Raw genomic sequence first — 24,585 nt, forward strand, 5'->3', positions numbered from 1 at the left:
AACAAGACTCTTTTCACATTCAACCACAACAACCAAGAGTGCTCTTTATCATCATTTCCATCCCCTAAGACCAACAGAAAAATGGACCAATTTACATGAAAGTACACAAGTGCTGCCATACTAGGACAGACTGAAGGTCCATCAAGCCCAGCATCCTATTTCCAACAGTGGCCAATCCAGGTTACAAGTACCTAGCAAGAACCTAAAATAGTACAATACAGTTTATGCTGTTTATCCTAGAAATAAGCAGTGAATTTTCCCCAAGTCCATCTTAATAATGGCTTATGAACTTTTGCCAAACATTTTTTAAACCCCACTAAGCTAACTGCTTTTGTCACATTCTCTGGCAATGAATTCCAGAGTTTAATTACACGTTGAGTGAAGAAATATTTTCTCCAATTTGTTTTAAATGTACTACTCTGTAGCTTCATTACATGCCCCCTAGTCCTAGTAATTTTGGAAAGAGTAAACATGTGATTCACGTTTACCCATTCCACTCCACTCATTTTATAGACCTCTATCATATCTCCCCTCAGCCATCTTTTCTCCAAGCTGAAGAGCCCTAGCTGCTTTAGCCTTTCCTCATAGGGAAGTTGTCTCATCCCATTTATCATTTTTGTCACCCTTCTCTGTACCTTTTCCACTATATCTTTTTTTGAGATGCGGATGGCCAGAATTGCACACAGTATTCGAGGTGCGGTCGCACCATGGAGCGATACAAAGGCATTATAACGTCTTCATTTTTGTTTTCTATTCCTTTCCTAATAGTACCTAACATTCTATTTGCTTTCTTAGCCAAAACTACCTTAGGGAGAAAGGAAAGAACCAGCTGCAAGGTCACCTTCTCTCTGGAAAACACCAAGAAAGGCTCCTGCCATAACAAGGCTTGCAACTCTGAAAACCAATGAGCCGAAAAGATCGTGACCAAAAAGACTGTTTTTAAGGTAATATCTTTGCAGATACATTGTGCCAAAGGTTCAAAAGGAGACGCAGGGGACAAAATTAGATTTGTGTCCACAGGGTAAGGGAGAGTTTGAAGGCTTATTGGGACCCATGGTTCAAATGGGGACCATCTCCCAGATTTATCATTGTTTAAACCGCAAAGGGCCTAACTCAACATAAGTATATGGACCAATGGGGAGTCTGATCTTACAGCACTTTGTTGCTTTCAGGTGTGCTCCTTTGACAGGGGCTGGAGTCATTATAGAAGTTTGGAAGAGTCCTGTGGATTTTCCAGGATTACGAGTTCTATTTGATTTTGTTAGGTGGTTGCCTTTAGGGGGTGGGGAGGGGTGGGGGTATTGGACTGTGGTACTTAGGTTGTGCTTGTATTAGATAGATGCATTGAAGGAACCACTGTGTAACTGTTATGCTTTGTGTCATTTCTGTTTATGTTAGGTTTGCTAAAAACAAACCAAATTAGATTCAGGTACCACTGAGGGACCAGCGGCCGATGGGGAGTGCGAAGGCGTTTGACCACTCCAAAGAAAATGCACCACATCTGGAAGAGACGCCAAGGATTTTCTCTGAATCATACTTTGGAAACATGTCAAGACCACCATTTGCACCTTGGAGGAAGCCAAGGCCAACCTCTATGCAAACCATCCTGTAAAAACTCTAAAATCTCTGCCACTGATGCACACAAAGGAAGATAACCCTTCTCGTGACACCGGGTTTCAAATATACACCAAACTCTCACAAAGGCCAAAGAAGTAGATCGTCTAAGCGACTTCAATACTGTAGCTATTATTCTGGAGGAATACCCTCTTCCTCAACTGTGCCCTCTCAACAGCTAAGCTGTAAACCAGAATGGAGATGGATTCGGCACCCTCTGTCCTCTGCAGGCAAAGTGGGGCACCCTCTGATAGGCACATCAAGTCCTTGTACCATGGTCTTTGAGGCCATTCCAGATCCTCTAGAATCACCAGACTGACATGCAACTCTATGCACTAAGTAACTCAACCCATTGATGGCCACAGGGAAAAAAAAACACACAGAAGAACCTGGGCTGGCCATGGAAGAATCAACTCATGGATGCCCTGACAGTGTCTGTCTCCTGCGACAGAAAAACCAGGGCACCTGCGCATTGGTTGCAGTTGCTGTTGCCATCAGCTCCATTACCCTAGGGACAAATTATGCTTTCAAAGGCCTCCCAGCCTAGGTTCCATTACCTGGGATCAAAGGTGTGCCTGCTCAGAAAATCTGCCTGCATGTTATCTACACCTGCCACATGAACCACCAAGAGATGCAGGAGGTGAGGTACTGCCCAGTCCAGAAGTCATGTTGCTTCTTCTGCTACCTGATGGCTCTTCATGCCTCACTGATTCTTATAGGCTACCGCTGTCACATTGTTGGAGAGCACTCTTACCAATTTTTCTTCGAGAATCTGCTGGACCAATTTCAGAGCTAGAGAGATCGCCTGGGTTTCCAGTCTGTCAATAAACCACTGAACTTCTTCCCCTGATTACCACCCCTGCACCACTTGACTGGGGCAGTGGGCTCCCTAGCCCTTGAGACTGGCATTCATAGTAACCACAGTCCACTCAAAAGATTCCAACTTCATTCTCTTCTGAAAACTGACACTGCTAAGCCACAACCAAATGCTGTGCTTTGCCTTCCCCCAGAGGGGAAGCCACATCTTCCTAAGTCCTGACACTGAGGAGCTCAACATGAAAGCAGAGAATGCTGAAAGAGAAGCATGTGCGCTCTGGCCCATGGTACCATTACCAGAGTAGCTGCCTTTGAACCCAGACTTTGAAGGTAATCTTGGGCTCGGGGTCTCTTGCCAAGAGAAGACTGAATTTGTCCCCGCTGCTTCAGGATCCTTGCCAGTGGGAGAAACACTCGACCTACCTGCATGTCATACCACACCCCCACATATTCAAGGGTCTGTGTTTGAGAAATATGACTCTTGGAGGGGACAGCCAGAGAAAAAATATCCAACACAAACTCATCATGTTCAGGGGAAGGAGGTGGAGGACTGCTAGCAAAACTCACCAAAGATTCCTCTCCTAAAATCAGCCCAAAGTCTCCATGGTGTTTTTCTTTTTTAAAGTATTGGTATCTGCAGTACAAAGGGCTCTCAAGGCTCCAGACACATGAGCTGAACCACAATGCAGTCCTGCTGGCTGAAGAGAGAGAAGGGGGAGGAGAGACCTAGCTGCCTGGGTATGACACCCCAGGGATAAACGTGGCTTCCACAGACCAACACTGAGAAGCCTCAAGGCACAGTCATGAACACAACCAAAACTGTATTTTCTCTCTTTCTCCTTTTTAATATCAAAGGAAATTCTATTTTATTCTACGATTTCTATTCCGCTTTTAACTTACGATTCAAAGCAGATCACAGAGCAAAGAGATATCCCAAATGGATAGAATTACATTAAAATCAATAATCTAATCTTAATAAAAAAAATCCATCTAAGTCATTTTTATAAAACATAACATTAAAAAAAATAACTAATAAGTTTTTAAGACCTTTCAAAAAGAACTGTAAGGAGCAGTTAAGTGAACTGTTTAGGTAGACTATTCCATATTTTTGTGCTTTGCAAGGCAAAAGAATTTTCCCAAACAGACTTCACTTGCATGTTTTTCACAGAAGTGACATTGATGCCCTCTATGACTTGGGAATATAAGCAAGTTTCCTACCATAACTGAATTAGCACCATAAACACATTTATAGACCAGACAGGCTATTTTAAATTGAATTTGAGGTTCCAATCTTAGCCAATGTAAGTTATTCAACATGGGGCTAACTTCACAAAACCTGCCTGATCCAAAGATTAATCTAGCAGCTGAGTTCTGCAGAAGTTGGAGTCGCCACATGTGTTGTTTATTTATGCTGCAATATAAAGAATTACAATAAACCAATTGTGACAGTGTGTTTTAAGCCTGTAAAACTGCTTTTACAGGCTTAAAACAAACTGTGGAGGAGTGGCCTAGTGGTTAGTGCAGTGGACTTTGATCCTGGGGACCTGAGTTCGATTCCCACTGCAGCTCCTTGTGACTCTGGGCAAGTCACTTAACCCTGGTACAAAATAAGTACCTGAATATATGTAAACCGTTTTGAATGTAATTGCAAAAACCTCAGAAAGGCGATATATCAAGTCCCATTTCCCTTTCCCTTTATTGAATCTTGAAGTGCATTTCTCTAGTTTGGCCAGTAGGTGGTGCATGGTTTAGGTTATAGCTGTCATAGAAAAGTGAATGTCCTCTTTTAGTTTCACTCAGTGAAGAAGTGAATCTACAGGACTGTGAGCAGTATTCTTTTAAACTTGTTGACTGGGCTCTGATTGGCCCAGGAGCTCATTTTTCTTTTGAACAGAACTAGCTGTTGCTTCAGTCTTAGCCCGGGAGAAAAGAGAGACAGATCTCTTTGATGAGGCTCGGTGAATTATATGTCCTGATCTTCCTAGGTACTGTTTAGACAGTATGCAAATGTTTAGTTAGTGTTACAAGTGATCCATATTTCAGTTACCTGTTATAGTTTGCTGATTGCACTTTGTTCCACTGTTCAGTTTTTTAGATAATAAACTATTTTGATTGTTGATTCTGCTGTCTGGACTGATAAAGAATCCTGGTGGTTTGTGTGTTGGGTCTGTGAGTGCTATATGGAAACTGTGGGACCACTGGGAGTGTGGCTCTAGAAATCACTGGGGATAATTTGAGAGCAGGAGACTCACCCAGAGGCAGTTGCGACCCAGTCAGTGAGAGGAGAGTGCTAATGTAGAGCACAAGCGGCAGGTGCAAGTGGACCTGAGCTGTGCTGGGGATAGACCTAAGTGGCCACGGGGTAACCCCAAGCAGGTGGCTAGGCGTTTCGTGACACCAATAATGGAAGCAAAATTGCTTGTACTATTGTTTAAAAGTCCACCAGGGCTTAAGGCTGCCCTAATAGCTCTTAATTTCCTTAGATGAAAAAAGAATTTCCTTACCAAAGCATTAAGCTGGTGTTCATAAGATAGCTTAGAATCTAAAATTATACCAAGTACTTTTGATATATTATCAAATTTTAAAGAAGTACCTGAAGAAAGATTTATAACTTTGTTTTCTGCACATTAAGTTTAAGAAATTTAGCTGAAGCCCAATCTTCTACTATTTTTATATAATGCTTTAGTAATAAAGAAGCATTCCCCAAAGAATCTTGAACAGGGCACAAAACAAAAATGTCATCCTCTATGATGACGACAATGTTTAAAGACAGTAAGTAACTTCTCAAATGGCTACCGTAAACATTAAAAAGTTGAGGTGACAATGGAAACCCTTGAGGAATATTGCAGTTCAGCACACTTCCAATCCTTTTGATGCTACACAATTCTTCAAAATGCTATACTGTCTATTTCTCAAGAAGGACGAAAATCATTTAAGAACTGATCCCCCAATATCCATTTCACTCAATCTAAAAAGCAGCAAATCGTGATCCACGGTGTCAAACACTAAAGAAATATCAAAGTGCAATAGGACAGCTGCCTTAACCAAAGCTATGTATCGCTTTATTTCTGTTATACACACTATAAGCATTGTCTCTGTGCCAAATAGATCGGACATCTCTACCCTCACCCTCCACCCTCACCAGGGATAGACAGGATTAATCTAAGAAAATATGCATAGAACAGCATCCCAATGGAAGTAGTGAACACAATGAGAGTTTTGTAATTCAAGAAAGCATAGGTCAAGCACAGGGGGTCTCTGTGGGAGAAGGCAAAACTGTAGAGACTAGGCTGTTGCTTTATGTATGTATGTACTTATTTATTAGAATTTATTTACCACCTTTTTGAAGGAACTCACTCAAGGCAGTGTACAGCAAGAATAAGTCAAACATAAGCAATAGACAATTACAGCAGTAAAAATATTCAACCAATACAAAGTATGGCATAGTATGCTACATTACAATGTCAGTACAAAACATAATAAAACATTCTTATAGATAGCCTAGAGTATAAGCAAAGATGGAACATATATATAGATAGATAAAATAGAGTAACAGGAGTAAGAAAATAATGGGATTAATTTAAAGAAGGTTGCAAATGAGGTCAGATAGGTGCTTGAACATTGATGTAAAAAGACTGGAAGCAGTGCAAAGAAAAGCTACAAAAATGTTATGGGATCTGCGTTGCAAACTGTACGAGGAGACATTTGCTGACCTGAACATGTATACCTTAGAGGAAAGGAGAAACAGGGGTGACGTGATACAGACATTCCAATATTTGAAAGGTATTAATCCGCAAATGAAACTTTTTCAGAGACGGGAAGGCGGTAGAACTAGAGAACATGAATTGAGGTTGAAGGGGGGCAGACTCAGGACTAATGTCAGGAAGTATTTTTTCACGGAGAGGGTGGTGGATATGTGGAATGCCCTCCCGCGGGAGGTGGAGGAGATGAAAATGGTAATGGAATTCAAACATGCGTGGGATAAACACAAAGGAATCCTGTTAAGAAGGAATGGTTCCGTAGAATCTTAGTGGAGATTGGGTGGCGACGTCAGTAATTGGGAAACAAAATGGGAGCTGGGCAGACTTCTACGGTCTATGCCCTGATTGTGACTGAATAGATAGGGACGGGCTGGAGTGTAAATTTAAAGGGGTTTTGACGTTAGCTCCAGAACTTAGTACAAGAACAGTGCTGGGTAGACTTCTATGGTCTGTGCCCTGAGAGAGGCAGGGACAAATCAAATTCAGGTATACATTTAAAGTATCACATACCATGTGAATGAGTTTATTTAGTTGGGCTGATTGGATGGACCATACAGGTCTTTATCTGCCGTCATTTACTATGTTACTATGTTATCATAGCTAGGTTAGGAGTGAGCAAACATGTCCTGCTATAGTACTGCTTTAGATTGACAGACTAGATAGGCTTTGTGCCATCGTGCTGTGTGTGGATCTTCACCTGCAGAAAGAAATTATCCTTTTGCAGTATTGCTCACAATGAGATACTGAACAGAATCCACCTCAGGAGCAGGCCCCAAGGCTCTCCACTAAATTATCCTTTTTCCTCTGAATAAACTATTAATCATTACCTTCTGTCTTCTCCCACTCAAACAGTTTTTAATCCAATCTACCACTTTGGGGCCCAACCCCAGCATGCCAGGAGCCAAATACAATTTGTACCACTTGAGGTACTTATCACTTACCTGATCTGATGAGGGAAGATTCTGCAGGTGTGTGTCATCATTCTCCTTATAATATGCAAACATCACCAGACCCATTAAGCAACCAAGAGCCAATACGACCTGCTGGCAAGGGAAGACAGCGTAGCAAGAACTGTGGGAGAAGGAGGTTAAATCAGACATTCAGACCGTATAAGTGCTTGCTGCAATAGCTCACCATATATAAGTACTGTTAGGTTCAAGGTCTCAGGGATCACAAGTCAAAAGGGGAAAAGCTGGTGGCAGGGCAAGCTCCCAGAAGAGTACAGAGGTGGTTAGTTAGAAGAGCATTGGAGTCTGTGCTAGCTGCCATGATATAAATAGGCCAAAAAGTGGCGATCCTAGCCTAGCTGAGGTCTATGCATCAAGGACCTTCCAGAGCCTTGCAACCCTAAACTTGACCACTAGAAGCTGACACTGTACAATGACTGGGACTGACTTTTTCCTCTTGGGTCACTGAACAATTGCTTTCACAGCATCCCTAGCCTGTTCCGGGGCAGAGGGAGCTGCAGCAAAGTTAGCAAAGTCAGCGAACTCAGCTGACAGGCGCGCGCCGCAGCACCCCCCCAGCGGCGTGCACCCGGGGCGGACCGCCCCCACTGCCCCCCCCTTGGTATGCCACTGAGGCCAAACAAAAAGTAATTTCATTTTTTCCTTCCAAAAACAATTATAATGCCTAAAACAACAAAAGAGGGCCAACCTACGGACTCAGCAGCAGAATTCAGCATTGAAATGTGGAGAACATGAGTTTGATTCCCAGACCAGGCTAGGGATGCTGTGAAAGCAATTGTTCATTGACCCAAGAGGAAATCAGTCCCAGTCATTGTACAGTGTCAGCTTCTAGTGGTCAAGTTTAGAGTTGCAAGGCTCTGGAAGGTCCTTGAAGCATAGGCCTCAGCTAACAATTGGGCAAAAATAAGTTGGCAGGGATATAAGTTAAGATTTAGATTTAGACTTAATAGGACAAAAGCAAGGTTGCTGCCAATGGAGGCTCACAGTACCAGATCCCAGCCCTGTCTCCAACTCAGCTTTAAGCCTAAAAGAGCAGGAACAGCCAAGCCCAAAACACCCACTCTCTTCCTGACCCCCTTTTAAAAAACAGCCCTCAACGATTATTCACTTTAAAATTTAGACAATATATACACTGAACAACTTGCCTCAACACAAAGGTTCCCCCTTCTAAAAACAAAACCACACACAACCATGTGTTGTGTCTATTTCATGAGGACCTTGAGCTGAAGGAGCAGAGCTGAATCCAAGTATACCATCACTATCAGAGGCAAGATGCTTAAAGGACAGCAACTTTATATCATGTTTCAGACACAAGAGGGATATGCAGGATAAAACCTGTTTTACTGTGCACAAAAGAATGTATTAACTAGCTCTATGCCAATTTATAATCAGTTCTACATATAAATATTGACTGGTCATATTCTAAGTGATTTTGAGCGGGCAGGAGAGCTCCTACCCACTAAATCACCTGTGGCTGCCTACCCCCTGGTATTCAGCACCAGCACCACTAAACCAGGCAGTGCTGCTATTGCCTCTGACCGCTCATTAAAAAATGGGCAGGTCTTGGGCAGTACAGGGGATAGTGTTTGGGAGGAATCAGCAGTAATGTGCACTTCTCAGCCCATGAGAATCAAAGCCTACCTAGATCTCAGGGTAGGGGGGAGGCTTTGATTCTTGTGAGCTGGGAGAAGGGGGTAAGAAGAAGAAGGGGTTTCGTTGGAGGCCAGGAGGAGGATCGGGGCTTCTTTTAAAGTTAAAATATAGTTATGCAGGTCCCAGTCAACATTCATCTGAGGCTCACATAACTGTCTTGTGGGCCCCATAGGCTCTGGTGGCCATCCTCACCAATTTTAGCCCCCGATATTCAGTGCCACTGCTCGGCCATGGCCTGGCACCGAATATTGGGGGCTGAGTTATCTCAAGGAACTGTCAATCTTTTCTTCAAGTCAGCATATTCAAAGTCCATTTACTAGCAAATACTCAATTAAATGAACGTATAAAAAAACATACTTATCTGAAGTCATAAATTAGCATATTTTTCCAATCTTGTAAATCTACTGTGTTCTAATAACAATATTCTTCTGCCTGCTACTGGTACCATATAAGATTATGTTTTGAAGCGAAGTTCTGCATCAAGAAAACATTTCTTTGAAGGGGTGAACAAACATGTGGATAAAGGTGAGTCGGTTGATATTGTGCATGCCTTGTAGCGCTACAGAAATGTTAAATAGTAGTAGTAGTGTATCTGGATTTTCAAAAGACGTTTGACAAAGAACCTCCAGAGGAAATTTGAGAGTCATCGGATAGGAGGGTAGTGTTCTATTGTGGATTAAAAACTGGTTAAAAGATAGAAAAGAGAGCAGGGTTAAATGTTTAGTATTCTCAATGGAGAAGAGTAGATAGTGAGGTTGCACAGGAGTCTGTGCTGGGTCCACTGGTTTTTAACATATTTATAAATTATCTAGATGGGAGTAACTAGTGAGGTAATTAAATTTGCTGACAACACAAAGTTATTCAAAGTTGTTAAATCACAAGAGGATTGTGAAAAATTACAAGAGAACCTTACATGACTGGGAGACTGGGCGTCTAAATGGCAGATGATGTGAGCAAGTGCAAAGTGATGCATGTGGGAAAGAGGAACCCGAATTATTGCTACATAATGCAAGGTTCCACGTTAGGAGTCACCGACCAAAAAAGAGATCTCGGCGTCGTTGTTGATGATACGTTGAAACCCTCTGCTCAGTGTGCTGCGGCGGCTAGAAAGCAAATAAGAATGTTAGGTATTATTAGAAAGGGAATGGAAAACAAAAGTGAGTACATTGTAATGCCTTTGTATCAGTCCATGGTGCAACTGCACCTTGAAAATTGTGTTCAATTCTGGTCACCGCATCTCAAAAAAGATATAGTGGAATTAGAAAAGGTACAGAGAAGGGCGATGAAAACGATAAAAGGGATGAGATGACTTCCCTATGAGGAAAGGCGAAAGTGGCTAGGGCTCTTCAGCTTGGAGAAAAGATGGTTGAGGGGAGATATGATAGAGGTCTATAAAATAATGAGTGGAGTGGAAAGGGTAGATGTGAATCACTTGTTTACTCTTTTCAAAAATACTAGGACTAGGGGGCACGTAACGAAGCTACAAAGTAGTAAATTTAAAACAAATCAGAGAAAATATTTCTTCATTCAATTTGTAAACAAGTCTGGAATTCGTTGCCAGAGAATGTGGTAAAAGCAGTTAGTTTAGCGGGGTTTAAATGGAAAAGTCCATAGACCATTATTAAAACGGACTTGGGGAAAATCCACAGCTTATTTCTAGAATAAGCAGCATAAAATGTATTGTACTGTTTTGGGATCTTGCCAGGTACTTGTGACCTAGATTGGCCACTGGGCTTGTTGGACCTTCGGTCTGTCCAAGTATGGCAATACTTATGTACTTATGATAGTCTTATTTAAATTTCCCTCTCCCCGTGCAATATGTTTTTAAAATATGTTTTTAAACTAATGACCCAAACCACAACACGAAAAATATGGGTAGAGATATAAACTACCAAAACCATACAAACTCTCCCAAAATGACAAACAAATGTGTATAAACCACAATGGGAGGCTAGATACTGCCACAGCATTAAAAAATGCTCTATAAAACAAGAGAGAAAGACTACCAATATCTGAAGTGCACAAAAGTGCTCACTGGCACCAATTCACTCAATGGACATACTAAGCCCAACAGCTTTATTATCTCATAGAAAGTAATACATCATAAAAACTTGCCTCCCAATAAACCTTAACTAATCATCTCACACTGTGAAATATACACACATAAGAAAATCACTCAAGGTGAAGCACACTTTTCAAAATTACCCCACAAAAATGTCATTAATTTAAGTGTCTTATAAAGCAACCACAAAAAAAAGAACATCCAAACAACCACAAGCCTCTCTAATCTCAGCTAAGATCAGTGTTCATGACCCCACAATAAGAAAGACAAGGCAAAAATGGGATTCATGAGAGAGTAGCAAGGCAGAAACTGCTTAGAATATTGTTTCTGGAATTACTGCAATGTCCCAAAACGGGCTGGTGGATCCCACAGGCGGAACACCACTTAACTGCCTTCATGGGAGTCGCCATTCACCCTGTCACACAAGCACAACATAACTTGTCCCAAAGTGGTGAGTCAGGATCACTCTCCTGCACCAAGTAGAACTTGCAGCCCTCCAAGCGGTTCAGAGTCAAATCTTAGTTGGACTTACCACTGCTGGCTGCTTCCTTCAAACTCACAGTCTCCACAAGTTACTACCACCGATGAGAAAGGCTCAGGCTGATACTCTGTTCTACATTCTCCAGCAAATCTTTTTCTTTCTCCTTTCTCTTCGTTTCTTTTTTATATTGTTGTGCTAGGACGGGACAGCTCCACAGGAAACATGGGAGAAGTGAAGGGAGGGAAGAAGTAAATTTGTGTGGCACCACAGACAGAGTTCTGAAGACCTCCAGATATGACTCTGCAGACTCAAGCCACCCGCAAAACTCAACTGGGGACCAGCTGACCAACTGCACCAGGAGCAAAGCACTCAGAACCAGAGGCTGAAAAAGTGTGTCCATCCACCTGCAGGAGATAATCCAACTGTGGCGTGGGCAGCAGCTCGTTTGCTTCCCTCCAACTCCCCTTACATCCCTCCTCCAATCCCCTCCTAATACAGAGAACGCAAAATCTAGTTTGCTATTGTTTTCAATGGTGCTTGCTATTGTGTTGGACAAATGAAGATGGTGGCAAGCTCTGCCAACTGGCTTCAGCCCTTGTAACAGGCTAGATAGACTCATGCCATCTTTCTGTTAGAAAATATTAAAGAGATTGGATTATCTCTATAATTCTACTTTTCCCCCCTAGAATTGTGTTTTTTTTTCTTTTCTACAATGCCTGCCCTCGTCATTGTCACCTATGTACACCTTCACTCCAGTTCCACTTATCTTTAAAGCCACTTTTCTTGTGGTGCCTTGTATGGGTGAAGGTCTCCTCTAAGCACCTGAGGGACCATCACTGCACACAGCTTTCTCCTGTCTCACACAACACTGATGACGTCCTCTTTCAGAGTCTGATTCTGCGCCATCACGACTTCACAATCCTCTTTACTTGCTGTACTGATTTGGTATCCTGCCTACAATGTTATCATGGTCTTTTCCCTTTTGCAATAACTAAGTATCCTACTGAAAAAATATGAGAAAAATCCAAATAAATAAATAAAAATAGAATAGTTGTTGATAGCACACCTGAGGAGCCTGACCAAGGTGCTTCATCCTTTGCTTCCATCAACATACTCATTCATGTCATGGTACTATTTTATTTTCAATTCTTTATTGAATCAATTATATATAATGTTTCTTCTGTCACAAATTATACAAATTAATATTTTTCTCCAAAATGTGTGAGAACAGTGCATCCCCATCATTCCAACCCAGGAACATGATGGTTAACAGATAATAATCGTTGCACCAACAGCTATAATTGTAAAATATTTTGAAAAATTGTACTTATCTTAAGGCGTGGAAACCAATCAGTTCCTTATCAAGCTGCCGATGTCTTCTACAATTATGTTCCAGAGAAGAAATATATCCCATCCTTGTGCAAAAAATCATTTCTTCTCCTCATAAGTTAATTCTCTTAAAGAATGTCCCCAAAAAACATATGTCCTAAGAGATTATCTTCATGAAATCCCAGAATAAGTTCTAAAAAAAAAATCCACAAAAAATAAATGTCAATTCTCAGAAATTCTTGCTCCTTCAACTGAAACCGTCCACTGTTAAGACTAAGATGCCGCTTACGCCTCTCTTAAGCCATGGTAACCTCTCTGACTTACGCAGAATAAATGGGGAGAAGACATTCAAAGAAAATTGCTTTCAGAGAAAATTGCTTTCCAACGAGCAGAGACTCATTTTTTTCATGGAATACAGTAAGCCCCAATGGACTTTATAAAGAAGTAGATTGGAGTGTTATCACAATGGGATAGTCAATCAAAACAGAGGCAGCGAACCCTAGTTGCTATCAAGAGGAACTTGAAGGTTTTGTACATGCTTGGGCGTCTTGAGGAGGAGAGCGCCATTATCTGAAAGGCTTGTAGACATGTCTGGCTTTAGCAGTTGGTAAATGTTTAATTCAATAGTTTATGATGTGAAAAAAACTTTTTAGAAGACTAATGCTTTCATTTTTATAACAGTGAAACATGGCCAATGTTGAGACCAAAAACGGTTGGGAAGGATTAAGAATTAAGAAGAGTGCAGAGCAGTGCCGGCATGGTTTTAAAACACAGTGGAGTTCATGTGGAAAGAAAGGTTTCCGCATAAGTCAGACAAGGAGGTTCCCATGGCTTAAGAGAGGCATAACAGTGGATGGTTCCACTTGAAAGAGTAAGAATTTTTGAGATTTGAGATATATATTTTGTGGATTTTTTTTTTAACTTATTCCGGGACTTCATGAAGATAATCTCTTAGGACGTATGTTTTTGGGGGGCATTCTTTAAGAGAATTAACTTATGCGGAGAAGAAAAGTTTTTTGCACAAGCATAGGATATACTTTTTGCACAAGGATATGCAAAGTGGGGATCCACAAGAAACAGTGCGTTTTACTTTTAATTCTTTACCTCAATATATCCAACTTGAAAGAACATATACAACTTTGTTCCCTTCTGAAATCCTCTCTTTTAATTGACCTTCAATTGTCCATGACTGTTGATGGGACTTGTTTAGGATGCTGGACAGACTTGCTACAGTCAAGAGCACAGAGTAAACTTGGTCTGATGTTACCTTTACTGTTTTCTTGAATGAAATGAGACACGCTTTCCTGGAGTCCTTTCAAAAGTTACTCTTGCTTTCTATTTTCATTTTTTAACTGATGTTTAGCCGTTTTTAATGTTTAATGTTTTTAATTCTGTGAACCGCTTTGGTTTATGTGACAAACTAAATGGTATGTCCAGTTGTATAACAGCTCATCACATTTGTCCATGGAGAAAATAAGGTTACTTATAACAGAGTTTCTTCATGGACAGCAGGACAAGTCAGCCATACAAACCTGCCCACTTTTCCCTCTAAGATGATCCCGCTTACAGTTCTAGGATGCAATGGGTAGGCGGCACATACTTGGAACACCCCTTCTCAGGCCTTTCTGAGCTTTTCCTGTTCCGAGGGAATGAATCCTCAGAAGCTTAGCTGAGATTAGGTGGCAGAGCTGGTGGTGGGAGGCGGGGCTGGTGGTTGGGAGGCGAGGATATTGTTGGGCAGACTTATACGGTCTGTCCCAGAGCCGGTGGTTGGGAGGCAGGGATAGTGCTGGGCAGACTTATACGGTCTGTGCCCTGAAAATGACAGATACAAATCAAGGTAAGGTATACACAAAAAGAAGCACATATGAGTTTATCTTGTTGGGCAGACTGGATGGACCATGCAGGTCTTTTTCTGCCGTCATCTACTATGTTACTATTCCACTCCCTTCACCCTTGCCTATCTCTACCTACCTATCTCTTTTATTATTCTGCTTTAATTAACTTATATTTTCTTTATCAATACTCTGTAATCCATAATATTATGTAAGCCCCATTGAGCCTGCCTTGAGTGGGAAAGCGCGGGGTACAAATGTAATAATAAATAAATAAATGACATACTGCAAAGGACAAAGAGGTGGCCATTCTATGAGAAAGGCTGAACAGACCCGGACCAAATATAAGGCAGGGGTGACATTTTAAAAATAACTTTAAAAAAGCAAAGTTACCCTACCTGCAGCGGTGTTCTCCAAGGACAGCAAGACTGATATTCTCACATGTAGGTTGCATCTCTAATAGAGAACCGCTGGGGATGCTACCCAGTGTTTCTATCACTTTAAGAAGCTTTTGATAGGCCCACATCGCGCATGCGCAAGTGCCTTCCCACCCACCAGCGTCATGTGGGATCACCAGTCTGATCCAATAGAATATAGACAAGAATGCAATTCCTAAAGAAGGTGGGAGGGTATGTGAGAATATTAGTCCTGCTGTTCTCGGAGAACACCTGCCACAGTGCTTTCTCCAAAGACAAGCAGAACTTAGATTCTCACATGTGGAGAATCCCTAGATACCAAGCTCACCAAAAACAACAAACAATGGTCAATATGGACTTGCAATGGCAAGGCCAATTAGAACCAATAAATCTATGAACAAGAAAAGAACACCAAGCCTGTTGTAGAGGTGCAGCCTGGAACAGAAAAGAATGGGCCTAGGAGGGCGGATTTGAATTTTAGACAACAAACAAGTTCTACAAGACTGTCTGACCAAACAGACTATCATGTCGGCTTTGCTGCTCAAGGCAGTAATAGAATGTGAATGTGTGGACTGAAGACTACATCGCAGCCTTGCAGTCTCCTCAATGGAGACAGACCTCAAATGGGCTACAGACACGGCCATGGCCCTGACTTTGTGGACTGAGATATGCCCATCCAGGGTCAGCCCAGCCTGGGCATAAGTGAAGGAGATGCAGTCCACTAGTCAATGGGATAAAGTGCATTTACCGATGACTGCCTCAATCCTATTGGGGTCAAAAGAAACAAAAAGCTGGGTGGACTATCTATGGACTTTAGTCCACTCCAGGTAGAAGGCTAAGACTCGCTTGCAGTCCAAAGTGTGCAGCGCGCTCTTGCCAGGATAGAAATGAGGCTTGGGAAAGAATGTTGGCAGGATAACTGACTGGTTAATATGGAACTCCAACACCACCTTAGGAAGGAATCTAGGATGAGTACAGAGGACTACTTTGTTATGATGAAAAAGTGTATAAGGTTACTAGGGCCTGCAGCTTACTAACCCTGTGAACTGAAGTGACAGCCACCAAAAACAAAAAATCTTTCCAGGTCAAATACTTAATGTCACAGGAGTTAAATGTTTCAAAAGGAGTTTTCATCAGCTGGGCAAGGATGACGTTGCGGACCCTTGAAGTGAACAACTAGAGGTTGTACAGAGATCAGCTTACCCCCACCGACAGCACCGAGGTGAGCACTTACAGATTTGGTTTTCAAACTAGACTCAGAAAGGTGAAGGGGGTATTCAAGCAGGTTTTGTATAGGGCAAGAGAGCAGATCTAGGGCCTTGCCTTCACACTAGACAGCAAACCTCCTGCATTTAAAGCGTAACAACTGAGTGGAATATTTCCTGGAAGCCGGCAGAATCCTGGAGACACTCTCAGGCAGCTGCAGGGAGTCAAATTCTATGCTTTCAACATCCAGGCTAAGAGGGCCATTGACTAGAGGCAGGGATGCAGAAGAGCCCCCTCGTTCCGTGTGATGAGGCAGAAAGCAGCCTAGCCTCCACCAGTGACAATCCTAGGTCGGCTGCCACCTGGGGCGGATCACAGATGCGCCCCCCCCCCCCCCCCAGGGTGCATTCTTGGCTGCAGGGAGCAGCCATGCAGCTCTCTGTTCCGCTGGCTCCCTCTGCCCCGGAACAGGAAGTAACCTGTTCCAGGGCAGAGGGAGCAGGGAAACAGTGGAGCTGACAGGCATGCGGCTGCTCTCTGCACCCCTTCAGCGGCGTGCACCCGGGGCGGACCGCCCCCATTGCCCCGCCCTTGCTACGCCGCTGGCCTCCACAGTTCTCTGAAGGACAGAAGTACAGGGAACCATATCTGCCTTGGCCAGTAAGGCGCTATGAGGATATGGTCTCTCGATCCCGCTTGAGTTTCAGAAAAGTCTTCCTGATCAGAGGAATGGGAGGATAGACATATAAAAAAACCCTTCCCCCAACGGAGGTGGAAGGCATCCGATGCTAGTGTGCCATATGACCTGAGTCTGGAACAGAACTGAAGGACCTTGTTGTTGAAATGAGTGGCAATGAGATCCACTGAGAAGGACTATCATCTGATAATTTTCACACTTAAACACCCTCCCCCTAGTCTCGTCCACTCTCAACCAATACATTTATGAATCTTCAGACTATTGACCCTTCTACTCTGTCCTCCAGTGTTTCAAATCTCATAAGTATTGCCATACTGGGACAGACCAAAGGTCCATCAAGCCCAATATCCTGTTTCAAACAGTGACCAATCCAGGTTACAAATACCTGGCAAGATCCCAAAAACGTACAAAACATTTGATGCTGCATATCCCAGAAATGAGCAGTGGATTTCCCCCAAGTCCATTTCATCTCAACCACCATGTTATACAAGTCTGTCAATGAGGCTGTCTCTTCCTATAATACTACTCTCTCCTCTGCTCTGGATACTCTTTCTCCTCCCATTCCCTGTTCTGTACCAAACCCCAGCCTTGGCTGACATCTAGAATCCGCTACCTACATTCCTGTGCCCATGTTGACTTCATACATTTCAAATTCTTGCTGACCTCCGTCCAGTCTGCTCTTTCACTTGACAAACAGGACTACTACAGCCAGTTGACAAATTCTCTTGGCTCAAACCCTTGACGTCTCTTTGCCACACTGAACTCTCTCCTCAAAGTGCCTTCACCTCCAACTCCCCCTTCACTTTCTCCCCAGACTCTGGCTGAGTAAGGTTCACAAGATTAAACTTGAATTCGCAACCAAGTCACTTCCACCTCTCCTTCCCATAGTCCATTTCCTCAACTCTCCTTCAAACCCTGCCTTCTTTTCTTCCTTTTCTGAAATCACAGAAGAGAAAACTGCATATTTTCTTTTCTCGTCAAAACTACCTACCTGTTCCTCTGATCCTATTCCCATCCATCTACTTAGCACTCTCTCTCCTACTGTCATTCCTTTTATCTGTCATATCCTCAATCTTTCACTTTCCACTGTGACTGTTCCTGATGCCTTCAAACATGCCATAGTCACACCACTCCTTAAAAAACCTTCATTGGACCCTACCTGTCCTTCCAACTATCGCCCCATCTCCCTCCTTTCTTTCCTTTCCTATCCAGGATACTTGAACATACTTGAATATGCTGTTCACCACCATTGTCCCGACTTTCTTTCATCTCAAGCTATTCTTAATCCACTTCAATCTGGCTTTCACCCTCTTCATTCAACTGAAACAGCACTTCCTAAAGTCTCCAATGACCTGTTCCTAGCCAGATCCAAAGGTCTCTAGTCTATCCTCATACTTCTTGATCTATCTGATGCTTTTGACACTGTTGATCACTGCCTACTCCTTGATATGTTGGTCTCACTTGGATTTCAGTGCTCTGTTCTTTTCTGGTTTTCTTCTTATTCTCCCATCATACTTTTATTGTATACTCTGGTGGATCCTCCTCCACTTCTATCCCACTGTCAGTTGGTGTACCTCAGGGATCTGCCCTGGGACCTCTTCTTTTCTCCATCTATACTTTTTCGATTGGTACTCTGATTTCATCCCTTGGTTTTCAGTATCACCTTTATGCTGATGACTCCCAGATCTACCTCTCCACACCAGAAATTTCAGCAGGAATTCAGGCCAAAGCATCAGCCTGCGTGTCTAACATTGCTGCCTGGATGTCTCACCGCCATCTGAAACTAAACATGACCAAGACTGAACTTCTCATCTTTTCCTCCATTCTCTATCTCTGTGGATAACACTTTCATTCTCCCTGTCTCATCAGCTCGTAACTTTGGGGTCATTGACTCCTCTCTCTCTCTCCTTCTCTGCACATATTCAACAGAATGCTAAAACCTGTCGTTTCTTTCTCTATAATATCACCAAAATTCATCCTTTCCTTTCTAAGCACACTACCAGAACCCTTATTCATGTTCTTTTATCTTGCTGCACCATATGCCTGGAATAGACTTCCTGAGCTGGTACATCAAGCTCCATCTCTGGCTGTCTTCAAAATCTAGGCTAAAGCCCACCTTTTTGATGCTGCTTTTAACTCCTAACTCTTACTCACTTGTTCAGTACCCATGTCTTATCATTCCCACCTTACTAATTCTCTTATCTCTTATTTGTCCTGTTTGTCTGTCCTAATTAGATTGTAAGCTCTGTTGAGCAGGGACTGTCTCTTTATGGAGTAGAGGAGTAGCCTGATGGTTAGTGAAGCAGTCTTTGATCCTGACAACCTGGATTTGATTCCCACTGCAGCTCCTTGTGACCTTGGACAAGACACTTAACCTTCCATTGCCCCAGGTACAAAAAACGTAAGACTGTGAGCCCTCTAGGGATAGAGAAATTATCTGTACATAATGTGTACAGCGCTGCATATGTCTAGTAGCACTATAGAAATTAGTAACATAGTAACATAGTAGATGACGGCAGAAAAAGACCTGCATGGTCCATCCAGTCTGCCCAAGATAAACTCATATGTGTATACCTTACCTTGAATTTGTACCTTACCTTGAATTTGTACCTGTCTTTTTCAGGGCCCAGACCGTATAAGTCTGCCCAGCAGTATTTCCCGCCTCCCAACCACCAGTCCCGCCTCCCATCACCAGCTCTGGTACAGACCGTATAAGTCTGCCCTCCCCTATCCTAGCCTCCCAACCACCAACCCTTCTTCCCCCCACCTGCTCCGCCACCCAATTTCAGCTAAGCTTCTGAGGATCCATTCCTTCTGTACAGGATTCCTTTATGCATATCCCACGCATGTTTGAATGCCATTACCGTTTTCATCTCCACCACCTCCCGCGGGAGGGCATTCCAAGCGTCCACCACCCTCTCTCTGAAAAAATACTTCCTGTACTTATAAATACAGAACACAGTTATCAGTGTGCAAGTCAGAGTTCTTCGATTAAAGGAGGAAATCGCCTCAAAAAACAAGCCCCTCCCACAAATATAAATGGGGTAAAGGCTACAACTTCATCATCACAGGTGTTTCTATAAACCTCCTCTTTTTTAAAACATTTTTTTGAAAAGTTCTTTTTCTTGATGCTCTATAACAAAGCCGCTCTGCCGAGTATACTGTATAAAACTTTTTTTTACTTAACTTCGGCTGACTGCAGGCTTTCTCAAAAGAGGAGGTTTATAGAAACGCCTGTGATGATGAAGTTGTAGCCTTTACCCCATTTATATTTGTGGGAGGGGTTTGTTTTTTGAGGCGATTTCCTCCTTTAATCGAAGAACTCTGACTTGCACACTGATAACTGTGTTCTGTATTTATAAGTACAGTGAATGAATGGAACCAGTTTCCTTTTGATATATTTGTAGTTTATAAAAAATACTTCCTGACATCTTTCCTGAGTCTGCCCCCCTTCAATCTCATTTCATGTCCTCTCGTTCTACCGCCTTCCCATCTCCGGAAAAGATTCGTTTGCGGATTAATACCTTTCAAATATTTAGTAGTAGAAGCATGGCTGATTGCCCAGTGCTCCATCCTAACAGCCTCCTGACACAAGAGGCAGGATCTCATACCCCCCCTGCTTGCTCACATAATTGGCAACCTGATTGTTTGAATGAGTACAATTTGGTTCATCAGCCAATCACTGAAAGCCTTTTGAGCATTCCAAAACATAGTTCTAGATTGATCTGATAACTGGACGCCTGAGTAGACCAGACTCTTTTTGAAGCCAGTCTACATGGGCTCCCCAACCTACAGTAGACACATCCATAGACAGAATTTTCTGGAGTGTAGACATTTAGAATGGAAGTCCCAGGACCAAACTGTCCACCAGTACAGTGACTGGGTGAGCTCCGGGGTTACTGAGATGACATATACTAGGTTCCACGTGATCTGGGACCACTGAGAAGTTAGGGTCCACTGGGCACCTCTCAAGTGGAGGCGTGCCATAAGCGTGCCATGAACAATGGAAGCCATGTGGCCCAGCAACCTTAACATTTGCCAAGCTGACATCTGCTGGCTGTCCCAAACCTCTGTGGCAATAGTCACTAGGGCCTTGGTATATGCTAGAGGCAGGTAGGCCTGAGCATGCACCATATCTAGCAGGGCTCCAATGAATACCAATCACGGAGTAGATGGAATTTTGGGTGTTAGAGCTACTAGGGTTCATTGTCAGATACCCAAACAGTCTTCCGCATTGACTCCTGAGCACCTTCCCTTGATGTGCCCTTGACCAGCCAATTGTCCAGGTAGGCAAACATATGGACTCTCAGTCTGCATAGCAACACTGCGACTACTTCCAAGATATTTTGTGAAGATCCTGGAAGCAGATGCTAGGCCAAACAGCAGGATGTGGTACTGATAGTGATGTTTCCTTATTCAAAACCCAAAATACTTCCTATGACCTGGGAGTATCTAACTGTAGATGTAAACATCCTTAAAGTCCAGAAAACATAGTCAATCATTTGCCTGAATTATAGTAAAAAGGGTGCCCATGAAAGCTATACTGAACTTTTCCTTAACAAGATATTTGTTCTAGGTCTAGGATGGGACAATATCCCAACTGTTTTCATGAGCAGGAGGAAGTACTTGGAACAGAATCCCATCCCGTCTTTCCCTGGTGGAACGGGTTCGACCGCGTGGGCTGTGACAAGGGAGAAGAGTTCCTCTGCAAACATTGCCTGATGCTGAGAGCTGAGGTTTGACACTTTTGGTGGGCAAGTTGGAGGTCTCTCATGCCAACTGAGTGTGTAGCCCCACCCGGACAATCTGAAGAGTCCACCGGTCTGAGGTTCTAAGGGGCCACCTTTTCAGGAATCGGTACAGCCATGTTTATGGTGGTTATGCTCTCCTGGAGCCAGTCAAAAGGTTGTTTTCTGTTCAGACTGGGGAGCCGGTTTGGACTTCTGAGCCCACTGCTGCCGCAAACGGGATTGTTGTGGCTGGGGTTGAGTGCAGGAAGGCACAGAGAAAAACAGAGGCAAAAAACCTGTGGAAAACATGACGCGAGAAAGACAAGTCTCGTCAGCTTTGTGGAAAAAAAAAAAAAAAAGACTGGTGGCCCTGTGTGACTCCAGCAGTCAAGAAGGCACTCAGACATGCACAGTGCAGGCTGTCATGTCTACCACGGCATTAGGAGAGTTCCAGGGAAGTGAGATGCCCTTATATCCATGGGATGCCTCCAGTGGCAGTTCTGGATAAGCTTATAATCCTTTGGAGACTTAACAGCACATGAGTCAATTGTAATACACAAAAATAAGGCAGTGCATGTTGGGGATCTGGCGCAACAGTGCTCTCCACAGCTACAACTTTGCCAACCCAAATGTTATTCATCAAAGTCCCAAAAGCAAAATAAAAAGCTTTTTGCAGGGTTGTAGCAGCATAGCAGTATTTAAACCAGGTCCCCTTTCCAATCAAAAGTATCAAGCAGGGCAGCTTATTTCCCAGAGTACCAGCAGGCAAAGTTCTAGCGGGGGGGGGGGGGGGGGGGGGGGGCAGAGGAAAGGGAGAAAAAAAACACACACACACACACAGAAGTTCCTAAATTTCAAACCTTTCAGTCAACCTTGCAGGGAATATGTTGCTGAAAGATCAAGGCAGGCATTTTATTCTCTTTGGCATAAGTAATATTATTAGAAACAGAGTTTTCAAAATACTGACTGCTTTTCTTGCCAGCAACTCCAGATTCTGCCCCTCCCTCCTATGGCTCACAAACACAGTATCTGACAACCAAATAACCCCCCTGGTGTGGTGCAGGAAAATTAGCAGCCCTTGCTTATACAGAAAATATCTTGCTTATGTAACCCGGGTCTGCCCTTCAATTCTGCTCAGCTCAGTTCCTTCTACATCCTACTACTTATCATTTCTATAGCGCTACTAGACGTATGCAGCACTGTACACTGAAACATGAAGAGGCAGTCCCTGCTCAATAGAGCTTACATCCGACCCGGGTCACAGGGATACTATTGTTTTACCATAGCATGCTCTCACTCACTCTGCACTCTCTATTCAACACAGTCCTTCCAGTTCGAGTTTGGGAGTGGGTAAATGGTCCGGAATAGATATCAGGGCCTTGGGAATTTAAGTGGGGCTTCTTTTGAATATCTCAGCAGTCCCGGAGCAAGCATCCTCACTCCCGTTTCAAAGGAAACGCACAGCACTCCGATAGTGTCTTTTGATGCAAACTCAACTTCACTGAACTTTCTGCAAACGGCAGTCAAATCAACTTTTATAACTCCATCTGTACAGTAGAACTCCTCCTGTCCATTCACGATTGTGTAATACAACCTCAACCCTTTTTTCAACTTGATCTTCTTAGTAATTTCAGTATTTACACATTTACAAATGCTCCTGACCTTTACCCATCCCAGAGGCTGGTAATAATCCAAGGCTGCTCCTGTACTTCCTGGATCACAATCCACTTCCCTCAGACACAGTCGCTTTAGGCTGTCCTTCTTCCAGAGATGCACTTCTGGAGCTACACCCTGGCCTTCAACAGGCTTCCCCTGTCCAGGTTCCCCTTACCCACCCCTCAGCTTCGACACCTTCACAGTTGCCACTTAATGGGGCAGCAACTACTCCTTAATCAGCCTGTTTATTTAGCCACTTTAGGATCCCCCTCTCCTTCAAGGGTCCCAGAAGGGGGTTACAGGCAACCAAAGACCATGTTCTTCCCAGTGCAAATCTTTTTATTTCGTGGGAGATGGTGGAAATGCAAACAGTAACAGTAGATGTGGGATACGCACAAAGGAATCCTGTTTGGAAGGAATGGATCCAAAGAAGCTTAGATTAGTTAGCAACACCGCTAATTGGGAAGCAAAGCCAGTGCTGGGCAAGACTTCTGTGCCCTGATCATCCATTATGTTTGTTGATTTTATTCTTAATTTTGATCTCTTATCCTGATCTAAGTTTTATCTATATCATGTTCTTTTCTTTAAATGGGGGGGGGGGGGGGGCAAACAGGTTGACCGCCCTAAGACTTATACTGCTATAGTAGCTGTTCCTCTAGCATTAGTTGTTCAGCTTGGGGCAGACCCACATAGCTTGGTACTATGGAGGTCTGCTGAGGCCCCACACGCTCTTAAAAAGTTAGCCTTAGTCACTGGCTTTCAATAATGGACTACACACGTGCCTATATTTTTGCACTTTGTTATTCAGCCTGCTATTAATTCAGTTACTACAGTTACTATGACAATTTTTGTATTTGTGTGTGACACTATTTTTGCTACTGTTAACTCACTTTCAGCAATTTTCTGAAAAAGTGTGATGTTATATTAAATTACTCTGTACTTGCTCTCAATAATGAAGAGCCACGAGTGTCCCAAATTACAAGCAGAGTGTCATTATCATGTAGTGGTGGTGAAGAAACAATAGTAGGCATCTTGCTCTGGAGTAAGGATCTTTTGCATTAATAGATGTTTTGGTTGTAGATGCTCATAGAGAGCTGACAGGACTGTATGTGGCACACAAGCATAGAGCCTTGAAAAACTTTCCTCCTAAAAGATTCAATAGTTCTAGTACCTTGCCCCGGGGGCGCCAAAGAATGGGTTCTTGAAATCTTGGCCTTTTGAGAGTGCATTCAACCACCACAGAACAGTGAGGAAGGTGCTGCTTCTTAAATGCGGAAACCTTATGAACTCTGTACATAAAGTCCACTTTCCTGAGGGAGGTCACGTGATGCACTAGAGAGTGAAGGACGTGGTTCTGTGCT

General features: G+C 43.1%; 1 protein-coding gene across 1 annotated transcript in view; it reads right to left on the bottom strand.

Annotated features, from left to right (window-relative positions):
• SLC5A6 (solute carrier family 5 member 6) overlaps positions 1–24,585 on the bottom strand; it is a 138,081-nt gene that overhangs the window by 75,181 nt on the left and 38,315 nt on the right. The window contains exon 7 of the mRNA XM_030198646.1: positions 7,133–7,262. Coding sequence (XP_030054506.1) covers positions 7,133–7,262 — 130 coding nt within the window. The remainder of the gene's footprint in view (positions 1–7,132; positions 7,263–24,585) is intronic.

The sequence above is a fragment of the Microcaecilia unicolor genome, chromosome 3 (genome assembly GCF_901765095.1).
Source record: "Microcaecilia unicolor chromosome 3, aMicUni1.1, whole genome shotgun sequence".
NCBI lineage: Eukaryota > Metazoa > Chordata > Amphibia > Gymnophiona > Siphonopidae > Microcaecilia > Microcaecilia unicolor.